General features: G+C 41.8%; 1 protein-coding gene across 1 annotated transcript in view; it reads left to right on the top strand.

The window, feature by feature from the left end:
* Positions 1-10,010: 10,010 nt before the first annotated feature.
* LOC140492521 (FERM and PDZ domain-containing protein 1-like) overlaps positions 10,011-15,264 on the top strand; it is a 31,756-nt gene continuing 26,502 nt past the window's right edge. Inside the window, 1 exon segment of the mRNA XM_072591452.1 lies at positions 10,011-10,148. Coding sequence (XP_072447553.1) covers positions 10,011-10,148 — 138 coding nt within the window.

The raw sequence follows: 15,264 nt of genomic DNA, 5'->3' as shown, positions 1-15,264 counted from the left end.
TGACATTGATAAAAGCCATTTCAGTAATGTGGCAGGGTGAAAAGTTGGTTGGAGGGATTTTAACACATATGCAGTTTTTTTTTTGCCACAACATAGAGGTTGTGAAAATTCCCAAACATCAGCAATTCCATTCCTAAACCTGACACTTTTGATTTTCATGAAACACGGCCCAAGCTTCGTCTATTTCTGATTCCCTGGCCATTTAAATGATCTGAATCTATTTGACTCCCATTTCGTTATCTCCACTGTCAGGAACCCAGAATACAAGGAGCAAACCAGAAGTGTTTCAATGAATTTATTTTGGACAGCCAGGAGACCTGAGTACCCCTGTAGATTTTATCTTAGGAGACCATGGGAGAGGGCAGTCAGATTATCTTAGAGGGGTATCCATTGCCCAAGAACCCATAGGATTCTAAAGGTGGGCAGGAATTATCAAATTTATCAAGGGATTACATTTTTTTACTCATTCATGGGATGTATGCTAGCCAGACCAGTATTTATTGCCTATCCTAAATGCTCAAAGAGCAGTTAAGAGTGGGGCCTAGAGGCCCCTGTAGGCCAGACTGGGTAAAGGGTAGCAGATTTCCTTCCCTAATGGACATTAATAAACCAGATGAGTTTTTACAGCAATAGTTAAGTGGTTGCCTTTAGACTGGAATAGATTGGACCAGATTTCACCATCTTCCGCATGGGATTTGAATGCAAGTCATAGATTCTGATTATTAGTACAGTGATATTACCACTAACTGTATAAATGTTTGTTTGTGTAGAGTTTCCACCTTCTCCCTGTGTCTGTGTGGGTTTCCCCCAGGTGCTCTGGTTTCTTCCCACAATCTAAAGATGTGCAGGTTAGGTGAATTGGCCAAGCTAAATTGCCCATAGTATTCAGGAATGTGTAGGTTAGTTGCATTAGTCAGGGGTAAATGTAGAGTAATAAGGTCGGCAATGGGTCTGGGTGGGTTACTCTTTGGAGGGTTGGTGTGGACATGTTTGGCCAAACTGTAGGAATTCTATGATTCTATGATAAAAGATTAAATTTAGGAATTTCAATGTACTGAGCTTTTTTAATCAGTGTATCATTAATAGACACAATTTTATTTTATGTCAGCATGGCTCCTGAGATTTTCCCACTGTGTATACTAGTTAAGTGTACATGCAGCAGGGAGGGCAAAGGATTGTGGCCATGAGTTGGCATGTTGACACTGTGTTGGCATAGGGATGATGAAGGGGTGAGTGAGGCACGGGTTAGCACTGGATTATGGGGCTACAGAGGAATAGGATTACAGGAAGATTGAGGCAACATGCGAATGGATAAAATGACATAGGATGGCACAGAGAGTATGAGAGGGGAATGGGGAAGTTATGGAAGTGTGCATAGGGTGTTAGGTGACATGGATTAGCATCTCTGGTACAAGGGAAGTAAATATGGGATTTTGTGAGGGGAGGGATGGAGGTTGGTTTTGGTTTAATTAGTTTTTTAATTAATCTTCAGCACAGCTCCAATGCACAGAGACAAACTTTGTTCCCAGCCTAACTCTGCAGCCAATAACAACCACACTCATTCCCACCTTCCAAAGAACCCAGACATCCTGAAATGAAAATCCAACCTCCTGAGCTAGATTTCCCAGGTTGAGAAGCAGAAAATGTCCCATCTGTGCACTCTTCAACCAGAAATCAGGCCAACGGAGTTCCAGGGAAGAGGGATGCGAATTTGGGAAGTAACTACACATTTTAAGACCTGGAGAGAGAACAAAGACCTTGGAGGTGGGATGGTAGTTTGAGTTTTTTTGAAGGAGTGATGGCAGCAGATTTAAAGGAGTTTCAGGACCTGAGAAATCATAGAACTATAGATTCCCTACAGTCTTGAAACAGGCCAGTTGGCCCATTGAGTCCACACCAACCCTCCAAAGAGTATCCCATGCAGACCCAGCACCCGTATCCCCATTACCCTGCATTTCCCAGGCTAATCCACCTAGCCTATACATTTCTGGGCAGTGTGAAAACAATTGGCAATAGTTGTTAACATGGCAGACAAGCAGATAAGTTTGTAGTTTAGTGGATAAATGACGTAGAGAGGATGAAGTAATGTTCATGGCCAAAACAAGCTTGGAGAATGCATAAGGAGTAGCAGAGTGCACCTAGAGAAAGATATAAGTTCTGGTTTAGGGCAGGAATTAGCCCTGTAGGAAGACCTGATGATCTAGGACAGGAGAAGGATTTGGTGGAGGCAGCTGCTCGAATGGTCTCAATGTTGTTACAAAGGAATTCATGAGCTCCTTACACTTGTGGTACAGTGGAGGAACTAGGTTTAAGAGAATGGTTTCCAGTAGGGGCTGCAGGGTAAGTGTCACATTCTGTGATGATGGTGAAATAGTGAGCAGTTTTCACAGGTGATATCAGGAGCCAATAGTGTTTTATGTTGTCCATCCCAGATCCAGCATTGAACCAATGAGCCAATTGGTCTCCATCTTCTGTTCAAACTGGAACCCTTACATAGGATACTGACTGCCCTTAAACTAAGTGGAGAAAACTTTCAAAACTTTCCCACCTGGTTGAAACATGTCTGCAGGATGAAGCTTTCCTTTAAAAGGTCAAAGGTGCTCCTCCATGTTGCATAAAAAAGGTTGTAGTCTCCCATTTCCTACAGTTAATCCATCCCCCTTTCCTTGAGGCATTCTCAAATTGCATTCCCTAAACACTTCGGGCATGTCCTTGTGGAAAGACATTTAAATTAGCAGCATGGATCTTGCAGGTGCTCCTGGGATTGCAGGCTTAAAGATTTCTTGTTTTTTTTTACAGTTATTGTAGTCATTATAAATAAAACTCAGAAACTAAAAAAACCTTTGCCCTAAAACTTCGGTCAGCAAATGCGTTTTATATTCATTCAATACTCCTATTGAAACAAAACCTCGGTTGAATTTAAAATTAATGTCCCTGGAAAATTTGTTAATATGGAGCAAACGTTTCGTCAAATCTTTCAACAGCAAAAAAAATTCCAGACGGGAATAGCCACTGACAACTTTTCCTAATGGACTCTTAAATTCTAAAAGAAAGAGATTGAGAGAATGTGTTTATTAGACTGACAAAGGGTAATGCAATGTTTCTAGTCACTTGAATTTCCTTGGGTATGTACAATGCACTTTGCACATTTTCCTATTGAGCCGGTCCAAGAGTCAGCATTGTCATTGTTTCTATAATATGTATAATTCAATCTAAAGCTTTGAGAAAAGGTCTTGGTAATGGGCAATGTACTTGCTATGGCTATATATTTGCAAAATAATGATAAAATACTTCATTAACTGCATTATGCTGTGTAGCAAAAATGAACACTAAATTATTGTTCTGTATGCTAAGATACAGTTAAAACATTTCAGGTGTGTTTGTATTTGGTTGTTTCCTGATACAATGAAATAATATTTTGATGTAATGCAAACCTCTTGCTTCAATTACCGAGCAATTTGTTTCAAAATCTACAAATCTAAGCTGCTGAAACGATTGTGGAAGGACTGATGCAATTGAGGCACCAAGGCAGTTGAGACTACTTCTAACTTGGTGCTGGAAATCCTCAATAAACTTTTATTTTCTATCATTGGGAATGAAAGCATGTGTATGTGTGTTCCTACTTAGAACATAGAACATAGGATGTTACAACACAGTACAGGCCCTTTGGCCCTCGATGTTGCGCTGACCTGTGAAAATAATCCAATGCCCATCCAACCTACATTGTTCCTTTATTATCCATTTGTATGTCCAATGCCCATTTAAATGCCCTTAATGTCAGCGAGTCTACTACTGTTGCAGGCAGGTTGTTCCATGCCCCTACTACTCTCTGAGTAAAGAAACTACCCCTGATATCTTTCCTAAATCTGTCACCCCTCAATTTAAAGCTGTGTCCCCTCATGTTAGCCTTCACCATCCGAGGAAAAAGGCTCTCACCGTCCACCCTATCTAATTCTCTGGTTATCTTATACGTCTCAAGTAAGTCACCTCTCAATCTCCTTCTCTCCAATGAAAAAGCCTCAGTTCCCTCAGCCTTTCCTTGTAAGACCTTCCTTCCATACCAGGCAACATCCTAGTAAATCTCCTTTGAACCCTTTCCAAAGTTTCAACATCCTTCCTGTAATGCGGTGACCAGAACTGTACGCAATACTCCAGGTGTGGCCTTACCAGTGTCTTGTACAGCTGAAGCATGACCGCGTGGGTCTGAAACTCAATCCTCCTACCAATAAACGGCAACATACCATATGCTTTCTTAACAACCCTGTCAACCTGGGTGACAACTTTCAGGGATTTATGCACCTGGACACCGAGATCTCTCTGTTCATTTATACTGCCAAGAATTTTACCGTTAGCCCAGTATTTTGCATTCCTGTTACTTCTTCCAAAGTGAACTGCCTCACACTTTTCTGCATTAAACTCCATTTGCCACTTCTCAGCTCAGCTCTGCATCTTATCTATGTCCTTCTGTAATCCACAACATTCTTCAGCACTATCCACAACTCTGCTTACTTTAGAGTCAGCCACAAATTTACTAACCCATCCTTCTATGCACACATCCAGATCATTCATAAAAATGACAAACAGCAGTGGCCCCAAAACAGATCAATGTGGCACACCACTGGTAACTGAGCCCCAGGATAAACATTTCACATCAACCATCACCCTCTGTCTTCTTCCAGCTAGCTAATTTCTGATCCAAACCGCTAAATCACCTTCAATCCTGAAACTCCGTAGTTTGTGCTCTAGCCTACTGTGTGGAACCTTATCAAATGCCTTACTGAAGTCCAGATACACCACATTGACGGTTTTCCCTTCATCCATGTGTTTTGTCACATTCTCGAATAACTCAATAAGGTTATGAGGCATGACCTTCCCTTCACAAAACCATGATGACTATCCCTAATCAAATTATTCCTTTCCTGATGATTATAAATCCCTGGGGTCTTATCTATTTTCAAATCTTCCAAAATTGCTAAAAGCTCCTCTTTGTCAACCTCAATCCCATCTAATCTTGTAGCCTGTATCTCTGTATTCTCACTAACATTGCCCTTTTCCAGTGTGAATACTGATGAAAAGTATTCATTAAGCACTTCTCCAATGTGCTCAGATTCCACACACAACTTCCCACTACTATCTTTGATTGGCTCTAATCTTACTCTAGTCATTCTTTTATTCCTGATATACTTATAGAAGGCCTTAGGGTCTTTCTTGATTGTATCCACAAACAACTTCTCATGTCCCCTCCTGGCTCTTGTTAGCCCTCTCTTTCGATCTTTCCTGGCTAACTTATAACTCTCAAGCCCCCTAACTGAGCCTTCACACCTCACCCTCACATAAGCCTTCTTCTTTCTTTCTCTTGACAAAAGCTTCAACTTCTTAAGTAAACCATGGCCCCCTCTCTCGATAACTACATCCCTGCCTGATATGTATATATGTATCAAGGACCTGCAGTAGCTGTTCCTTGAATAGAGTCATAGAGATGGACAACATGGAAACAGACCCTTTGGTCCAACCTGTCCATGCCAACCAGATATCCCAACCCAACCTGCCAGCACCCAGCCCAATCCCTCCAAACCCTTCCTATTCATAAAACCATCCAAATGCCTCTTAAACTTTGCAATTGCCACATCCTCTGGCAGCTCACTCCATACACGTACTACCCTCTGTGTGAAAAGTTGCCCCTTAGGTCTCTTTTATATCTTTCCCCTCTCACCCTAAACCTATGTCCTCTAGTTCTGGACTCCCTGACCCCAGGGAAATGACTTTGTCTATTTATCCTATCCATGCCCCTCATCATTTTGTAAATCTCTATAAAGTCACCACTCAGCCTTCGACACTCCAGGGAAAACAGCCCCAGCCTGTTCAGCCTCTCCCTGTAGCTCAAATCCTCCAACCTTGGCAGCATCCTTGTAAATCTCTTCTGAACCCTTTCAAGTTTCACAACATCTTTCCGATAGGAAGGAGACCAGAATTGCACACAATATTCCAACAGTGGCCTAACCAATGTCCTGTACAGCTGTAATATGACCTCCCAACTCCTGTACTCAATACTCTGACCAATAAAGGAAAGCATACCAAACGCCTTCTTCACTGTCCTATCTACCTGCGACTCCACTTTCAATGAGCCATGAACAAGCACTCCAAGGTCTCTTTGTTCAGCAACACTCCCTAGGACCTTACCATTAAGTGTATAAGTCCTGCTAAGATTTGCTTTCCAAAAATGCAGCACCTCACATTAATCTGAATTAAACTCCATCTGCCACTTCTCAGCCCATTGGCCCATCTGGTCCTGTTGTAATCTGAGGTAACCCTCTTCACTGTCCATTACACCTCCGATTTTGGTGTCATCCGCAAACTTACTAACTGTAAGCTCCACATTTGAAGTGTGTCCATCCCCTGCAGTTTCCTTCCCCATCCTATACATCCTGAATTTTGCCTAATCACATCATAATTGCCTTTCCCCCAGTTATACCTCTTTCCTTGCGGTATGTACCTATCCTTGCCCATTGCTATTGTAAACATAACCAATTTATAGTCACTAACGCCAAAGTGCTCACCTACCTCCAAATCTAACACCTGGCCGGGTTTATTACTCAGGACCAAATCCAATATGGCATCACCCCTTGCTGGCCTATTGTGTCAGAAAACCCTCCTGCACACACTGAACAAAAACTGACCCATCTAATCTACTTGAACTGTAGTATCCCCAGTCAATACTATCAGGTTCCTGATACATCTCTTTATGTGATGAACATGGTGGCAAGCTAAGTTGCTGCCATGTACATATATAACCTTTCTTTTTTCTTTGGGTGGATAAATATGAATGAATGACTGTTTAGCACCAGATCTCAAAGTTGAAACAAATATTAAAATAGGCACTTGTGCTTCAATTTGATAGAATTTAGGTTTATTGAACATTATAAGGAAATGATGAAGTGAATAAATTGAAGTACTGTAGTTCGTGATTATGAACCACAATACAATGATATATAAAGAAGGATACTTGATTCATCTTCATTCATCTCTTCAAAAGGTCCTGACAATCCCCGATTGCAGCAGCCATGAAAATTATTTTAAAATAACTTGCCTTTCAGAATGACATGGATAAGCTTTCAATGGTAAATGATTAGGGATTTTGCTGTAGGAAACTTATCTCCTGACTCCACTCAGCTACCTTCCCACAGCCCCAACCCCCTCCCATTTATCTCACCACCCCTTCGGCTCACATCCTCAATCCTGATGAAGGGCTTTTGCCTGTAACGTCGATTCTCCTGTACATCGGATGCTGCCAAACCTGCTGTGCTTTTCTAGCACCACATTCTCAACACTAGTCTTAATCACCTGCAGTCCTTGTTTTCTCCTCCTGACTTCACAAAGCCTGTCCACCATTGACAAGGCACAAGTCAGGAGTTTGATAGAACAGTCTCCAGATGCCTAGATGATTGGTGCCTCAACATCACTCACGAAGTTAGAACATCTGGAACAAAGCAACCTACTTGACTGGCACCCCATCCACCACTTTGAATATTCATTCCTTTCACCACTGGCTCATGGTGACAGCAGCAATGTATACCATCAACCAGATGCACTGCAACTACTCACCAGGGGCCCTTTGACAGCATTTTCCAAAAGTGCGACTTCTACCATCTGGAAAGACAAGTGCAGCAGATTCATGGAAGCACCACCATTTTCAATTCCCCTTCAAGCCACAATATGTTGACTTCCCAACAGGAAAATCCGGTTTAAAAAAAACATACAAGTAGTTGTATTGGATCTCCCATTTTGAAACATACAAGAGGAGTCATAGAGATGTACAGCATGGAAACAAACCCATCAGGCTAACCCGTCCGTGTCGACCAGATATCCCAACCCAATCTAGTCCCACCTGCCAGCACCTGGCCCATATCCCTCCAAACTCTTCCTATTCATATACCCATCCAAATGGCTCTTAAATGTTGCAATTGTACTAGCCTCCATCACTTCCTCTGGCACCTCATTCCATACATGTACCGCCCTCTGTGTGAAAAAGTTGCCTCTTAGGTCTCTTTTATATCTTTCCCCTCTCATCCCAAATCTATGCCATCTAGTTCTGGACTCCCTGACCCTAGGGAAAAGACTTTGCCTATTTACCCTATCCATGCCCCTCATAATTTTGTAAACCTCTATAAGGTCACCCCTCAGCCTCCGACGCTCCAGGGAAAACAGCCCTATCCTATCCAGCCTCTCCCTATAGCTCAAATCCCCCAACCCTGGCAACATCCTTCAAACCAGCACATCTCATTTGCCAGTTTTACTGGGGTTTTTTTGGACTGTAACTATTTCACCATTTTTTCACTGTCACTGGATCAAAATCCTGGAACTCTTACCCTAACAGTGCCGTGGGTGCACCAACCCACTGTAAACTTCAGCGGTTCAAGATGACAGTAATTAGAGACAAGTAATAAATGCTGGTTGGGCTAACAAAGCTCACCTCCCACGAATGAACACAATTTAAGAAGTCAATTTCATCCTGGAACATATGAAGGTCAGAGACCCCAGAAACCTTTACAGTCTCGGGCTCGACTATTAACTGAATGTGCATCCATGCTGCCACCTGACTAATGTTGTAGAGTTTCTTTGTTGTTACTTGGAGTGACCTTGTTCTATCAAATATTAAATGTTTCATAGGATAGAGGCCGCAATATTCTTACACTAGGCAGGACAGGATAGAAGTTGGATTTGGTGGTTAGACAATTAAATATGTGAACCTATCCCACCATTATCACCCTTAAAGGAACAGTCTTTGTGCCTCCTGAGCGTTGGTGTCATGGAGAGATGGGACCTTCACTGACATATTTAAATAGAAAGTAATCTGTAGCCTAATTTAAAATTCACTGCAAACTGGGTTTTCCCGATGTCAGGAAGACAGCGGGAGAAAGGGAGTTAGAGGTAGCTGACCCCACAAATTGTGTCTTTCTTCACACCTCTCATGGGGCTAGGAGAGGCAGAAGTGTTACATTTATAGAACCATAGAATCTCTACAGTGTGGAAACAGGCTATTTGGTCCATCGAGTCCACACCAACACTCCCAAGAGCATCCCACCCAGATCCCTGCCCCTCCTGTCCCACTCCCTCACCTTATCTCTGTAACACTGCATTTCTCCTCACTAATCCACCTAGTCTGCACATCCCTGGACACTATGGGCAATTTAGCATCAGCAATCCCACTAACCTGCACATCTTTGGACTGTGGGAGGAAATCGGAGCACTCGGAAGAAACCCACACAGACGCAGGGAGATGTGCCAACTTCATACACACAGTCACTCAAGGTTGGAATTGAACCTGGGTCCCTTGCGCTGAATGGCAGTAGTGCTAACCACTGAGCCATGTGCTGCCCTACTGAACCCTATTGTATATCCTCTTTGCTTCCTCCTACAAACTCTAGCTAATTCCCCTTATTCCTGATTACTTTAGGTCCTCTAGAATAGGCCCCACTACGGTCTCCTACTGTTGCTCTGTAGCTCTGCCCATTAACTATGAAGTTGGGTGGCTGCCCATTTGAAGGAAAATATCCAAAAATGTCAGGAGATGACAAGGTTGCTCCATATGGCCTACTTCAGTGAACGTCAATGGTGTATTTTAACAGTACCAATTATGTAATGAAAAGTCCTAAGTTGATTCAGAGGAACTTTATGAAACAAAGTGATACTCAATCACAAAGGAAATTTTAAGATAAGTGATGGCCAAAAACTTGGCGCCAGAGCTGTATATTAAGGAATGTCTTAAAGGAGGATAGAGAGGCAGAAAGGCAGAGAGGTGACAGGACAAACCTTTAGAGATTGAAACCTAGCCAACTGACAACATGGCCAGCAAAGATGTATGGCTATTCTCCTAACTAATGAATCTCCTATGACTACTCCTCTGGCTTACTTGTTCCTTTAGACCTGAATAGTCAGGCCTCTTGTGTCCTTGAAGCATGGTAATGTCTATACTCCCTTGCGGAATCGGCACCTCTTTAACAGCTTCCAAAATGGAAAACCAATTTGTGAACATGAGACTTCTGGACGAGCTGCGTGATTATTTATCACAACCTGGTGGCTACCCATTCCCTTCCTTCATCCAGTCCCTTGACCTGCTATATGACCACCTTTCTAAACACGTTATCCACGTAACTCCCAGCCTCACGATGTCCACAATGTCTGCAGATGCCACTCAAGTTTCTGCAATTGGGATCCCTTCCTGCACACATGGTCATCTAAGATGCTGGAGGTTCTGCGACACCCCACATATGACATATTACACATTTTACACAGTTGACCTTACCAATCAAGATTAAAACTTAGTCTTACTTGCTAAGTTTTCAAATTAAATAATCTTAGAGATACTCCCTTTACCTTAATTTTAATTTCCTTCTCTCATACTCTGACTTTTACTTACCTCTGGAGCTTCTCAGTTAATCCCTTATCAATCTTGCAACTCTTGGCCACTGGTCTGCTCCTGTCCCCATTGATTTGTGAAAAGTAGTTAAGAAACCAGACAGCAGAAAATAAAACTTCCTCCCCACAATTCACTAAACTCCTGCAGGTTGCAATCTAACAACATCCTAGAGGAAAAAGTACATAGTTGAGAAAGAGTAAAGAGATGCCAAAGTTTTTGAAGGAGTAAGATTAGGGAAGGATAGAAGAAATGCAAAAAAAAATCTCTGAGCAGGAAAGTAGATGATAGGACAGATAAGCTCAGGCAGATATAAGTAGCCAGCTGAATAGAGTTATTGGAAAGGAGTAAAAAAGATGGTTCCATAACAAATTGAGAGAAACAGCTAGTAAAAATGAGTTAATCCATCTGTACAGCAAATCCATAATAAAACAAGAGGACAAGTGACAATAATATCTTGTAAGGAACCTGATATGGTGGGGAAGTGGTCATGGAAAACTCAGGACTGGGAATTAAATGTTGCACGGTGTGGCATACTTTAAAAGATGGAAAGGCAACATGAAGATCTGGAGTCGCTGTATATATTGATAGTTGAACGAAAAATAGCATCCACAGCTATCAGTCAAATAGAAATAATGTCCAGGACAATGGATATAAAAGATAAAAATCAATCATGCTCATAGGAGTAATCTATATATTTTCAATAAAAATGAAAAAAAGGGATATATACTACATGAAAAGCAGAGGAGAGCAATATAAGGAAGATATGAAGAGATTAAGAGAACAGTCAAAATAATTGGGAAGGAATTGCACCACCACACACTGCCCTCGAAGAGGTGGTTAGATTGGGGGGGGGAGGGAAGAGCCTTTGAGACTGTCAGACCCCTTTGCAGAGGAAGTCGAGAGAGAGATGCAGTGGTTTGTGTTGAAGTTAGTCCCGCGCAGCTCTGTTACACAGGACTCTGTGCTCTATGGTCTGTTCCCCAGGATGTACACCGAGACAACTGTGCCTGGAGGACTGTCAACTTGGTGAAAAATGCTATTTGTCTGCCCGAAAGTAGTTGGTGTCCAGAGCAAGGAGGAGACGTGATCGAGTGTTACAGACTTGCACTATGTGCAGGACTATGTGCTGAGGGGTGCACTAAAGCTTGGGGCAGCTGCTGCCCAGGCACAGTGCAGAAAGACCATCTAAGCTCTTTCTGTTGAAGTACACTCTCCCGATGCCTCAAATATATATAAAGAGTGTCTTGCATAAGTCAGGAAAGCCTTGCATTTGTTTGTTGGAACTGTCAGGAAAGTCAAACTCCAACGTTTGCTTGTTCTTAGAATGGGTAAGACTGTGTGGAACCTAACTGCCTGAGTGACTATGTATGTATACCATGTTATTCTCTGATTAAAGTATATTTTTGGAATGGAAAAAGGGATGAAGCTACAGAAAAGGTGCACTGGAAGGGTGGGATGGAAAGGAATGGGAGGGAATAGAACTTAAAAGGGCATTTATGTCTGGGGCAATGGAAAGATCCTGGACACTGGGGAAAGTGGAAGTAATAGGGTCAATAGAACAAGCAAGGACAGGAGCTGGATACTAAGTGTGGGGAACACAGCTGGATAATGAAGTGTGCTGGGGTGGGGTGGGGGAGAGTGAATAAATGCACCTGTAACTCGAGTGATGGAGCAAAGTGGACAGGTAGAAGAATCGGAAGGGTTTAGAGGGATAAGGGACAAATGCTGGCAAATGGGACCAGTTTGCCAGTTAGGATATCTGTTTGGCAAGGACAGTTGGACTGAAGAGCCTGTTTCTATGCTGTAAAACTCTGAATTAAATTATCAAAAGACATAAAACAGTAAAATATTGTACAGGCAAATAAATATTAAAGGAAAGTCAGAATCATTTGGGATAGTCCACATAAAATCACAGGCAATGAGAGTGACACTGTATTGGCAGTAAATAATTATTTTGCTTCACTACTTATCAAAGAGATTGATCAGTGGATACAACATCAGGAACATATCCGGGGAGCTATGAATCAGATAGCTTAACATCCGCTTTGGAAAAATGAAGGAATCCCAACTAAAAGCTAAAATAGACAAACATCTAGGGCACCAAAAAAAAACAAATGAATAATCAATATAGATTTCAAAAGCAAACCTTTGATCATACTCTCTGAATTCTTTGCAGTGAGATAAAGAGGAATAGTGGCCGGGGGCAATATACAACATTTCTAGATTAACAAAAGGCTCAGATTCCATATGACAAATGGAAACAGCATCCATGATGTATTAATGGACTGGTGAAAGCGTTGTTGGAAGCAGCCCAAGTAAGATGGGAATGAGATAGCTCCCACACACAGACAGGAACAATTGGGACCCATGAGGACACGCAAAGCCACAGCTTTGACTTGGAGAAAGTGAGATGAGTTAAAGTAGGAATCGATCAAAGTGAGAATGAGCTTAGCCGGGTGGAATGTGGTGGTGGATGGGGACCGTGCCGGTCTCTTTTCGAGGGAGAAAGGAACTTTCAGACCGTTGAAATGGGGATGGATGACTAGAGGGATGGTATATTCATGGTGAAGAGGAAGCAGCTAGGGCTAGAAATTATAAATTGTGAAACGGAGGGAAAGTGTCAGAAGAATAATCAAGACTGAATGAGCAGAGAAAAGAAATAGAATCAAGATTGGAAGTACTGCGTTCAGTTCTGTTCAGCTTGCTATAGGAAGGATTTTATTAAGCTGGAGAGGGTACAGAAAAGATTTACCAGGATGCTGCTGGGAATGGAGGGTTTGAGATGTAAAAATAGACTGGAAGACTGTGACTTTTTCCACTGGAACATGGGAGGTTGATAGGTGACATTAGAGATGTTTATAAAATCATGAGAGGTATAGATAAGGTGAATGGCAGGTGTTTTTTCTCGAAGTTGGGGGATTTTGAAGGTGGGAGGAAAAAGATTTTTAAAAAGACACGACGGATAATACTTTTACACAGAGAGTAAAGGTTTGTGTGTGGAGTGAGCTTCCTGAGGAAGTGGATGAATGCACACTAACAACATTCAAAGGAAATTTGGGTCAATGCAGGAACAAGAAATGTTTTGAAGGATGTGGATCAAGCACAGGCAGGTGAGACTAGTTTAGTTTGGGATTATGGTCAGCATGGAATGGTTGGACTGAAGGGTCTGTTTCTGTGCTGTGTGACTCCATAACTCTATGAAGAAATAGGTTCAGTGGAGTAAGAAGAAGCTGAAAAGGTGGATCTATCAAGGCAGTCTTGTGGGTCAATTTTGGGAAGGAGGTAGAAGTGGATTGTGTGGTTTTGGGGGAACTATGAGATGGGAGGCTGTGGAGGGGTGATCTCAAAGGGGATGAGGCCAGTGACAATTTTGGAAATGGGCTCAATATTCAGTGTTGGGGTCATGGTCTGTGGACTCAAACCATTAACTCTACGGAGAGAGAAACAGATGCTGCCAAACCTGATGAGTTTCAATAGGCTTTCTTGTTTTTTTTGTTTTCATTTCTCCAACGTCCACAGTATTTTGCTTTTAACTTAGAATAACAAACAAGGTCAGGGCACATCAAGTCCAGGAATGGATAGCTAGCTGACTGAAAGACAGAAAATCAGCCAAAAAATGAAAATAATAGAGTCAGGTAAAGGACAGATATTCAAAGTTTCAGAATATGGGTAGTGGGGACAAACATCAACAAGCTTGATCACAACTTAAAGCAACAATTTGGGCTTTACAACCCAAAATAGAATTTCTGTATTTGTGGTCACAGAAGGACAGTTAATGCTGTGGACTGCAGTTAATTACAGAAAAATATTAATCATCTTGTTGACTGAGTATATAATTGACAAAAACATTCTTTAGTGGTATAGAGTTGGTTAGCTCAGTTGGCTGGACAGCTGGTTTGCAGAGTAATATCAATAGTACAGGTTCAATTCCTTTACCAGATGAGGTTATCATAAAGATCCCAATTTCTTAACCTCTCCCTCATCTAAGGCGTAGGGACCCTCAGGTTAAATTTATCACCAGTCAACTCTCTCTGATGAGAGAGCAGCCCTATGGTCCTCTAAGATTTCAAGAGAAGTAAATATGAGATATATATTTTGATAACAAAATATTGGTGTCACATCTAATTTAGAACATCCACAAGCAGTGAAGGAGTAGTGAGATCTGGGAGTATAAATACACAAATCACTAAATGTAGTAATGCAGGCAACAGAGTTTATTTTTGTGAGGAATAGAACTGAAGAGTTAAGATATTATTTCAAATCTATAGATTACTATGTGCAGTTCTGGCTGTCAAATTGTAAAAAAGACATACAGCCACTAGAATGAGTACAAAAATTATTTAAAATGATGGTTTCAGAACTGCAAGGTTATATGCATCAGCAAAAGATGAACAAGCTCTTTCTCTTGAAATTAAAAGGCTGACGGGTAACTCCTGGTGTGCTTCCATTTGTGGGAAAGAACAACAATTAAAGGTCATTAATATAAAAATTGTTATTTCTTTTCATGGGATGTGTGCATCCCTGGCAAGGCAAGCATTCATTGCCCATCCCTAATTGCCAGTGTGAACAGGTTTTGACTTTTTTTTAACACTCCTGTGCTGTTAGGAATAGGATTTTGACCCAGAGACAGTGAAGGAATGGCAATATATTTCCATGTGCCCTTGTTCCTGTGGGTGCTAGAGGTTGCACATTTGGAACATTCTGTCAAAGGACTCTTGGGGAGTTGCCAATTAATATAAGATAGCCTCCAAGAAATGCAATTGTGAATGCAGAACAAACCTCTCCACCTACCTCAAGGTGAGTCGTCGGGATACATTTAAAGGATAATGAAATAAGCAGAGAGTGGA

This window comes from Chiloscyllium punctatum, chromosome 2 (assembly GCF_047496795.1).
Source record: "Chiloscyllium punctatum isolate Juve2018m chromosome 2, sChiPun1.3, whole genome shotgun sequence".
NCBI classification, from domain to species: domain Eukaryota; kingdom Metazoa; phylum Chordata; class Chondrichthyes; order Orectolobiformes; family Hemiscylliidae; genus Chiloscyllium; species Chiloscyllium punctatum.
Note: the sequence above shows the minus strand (reverse complement) of the source record. Positions and strands in the feature narration are given on the sequence as shown.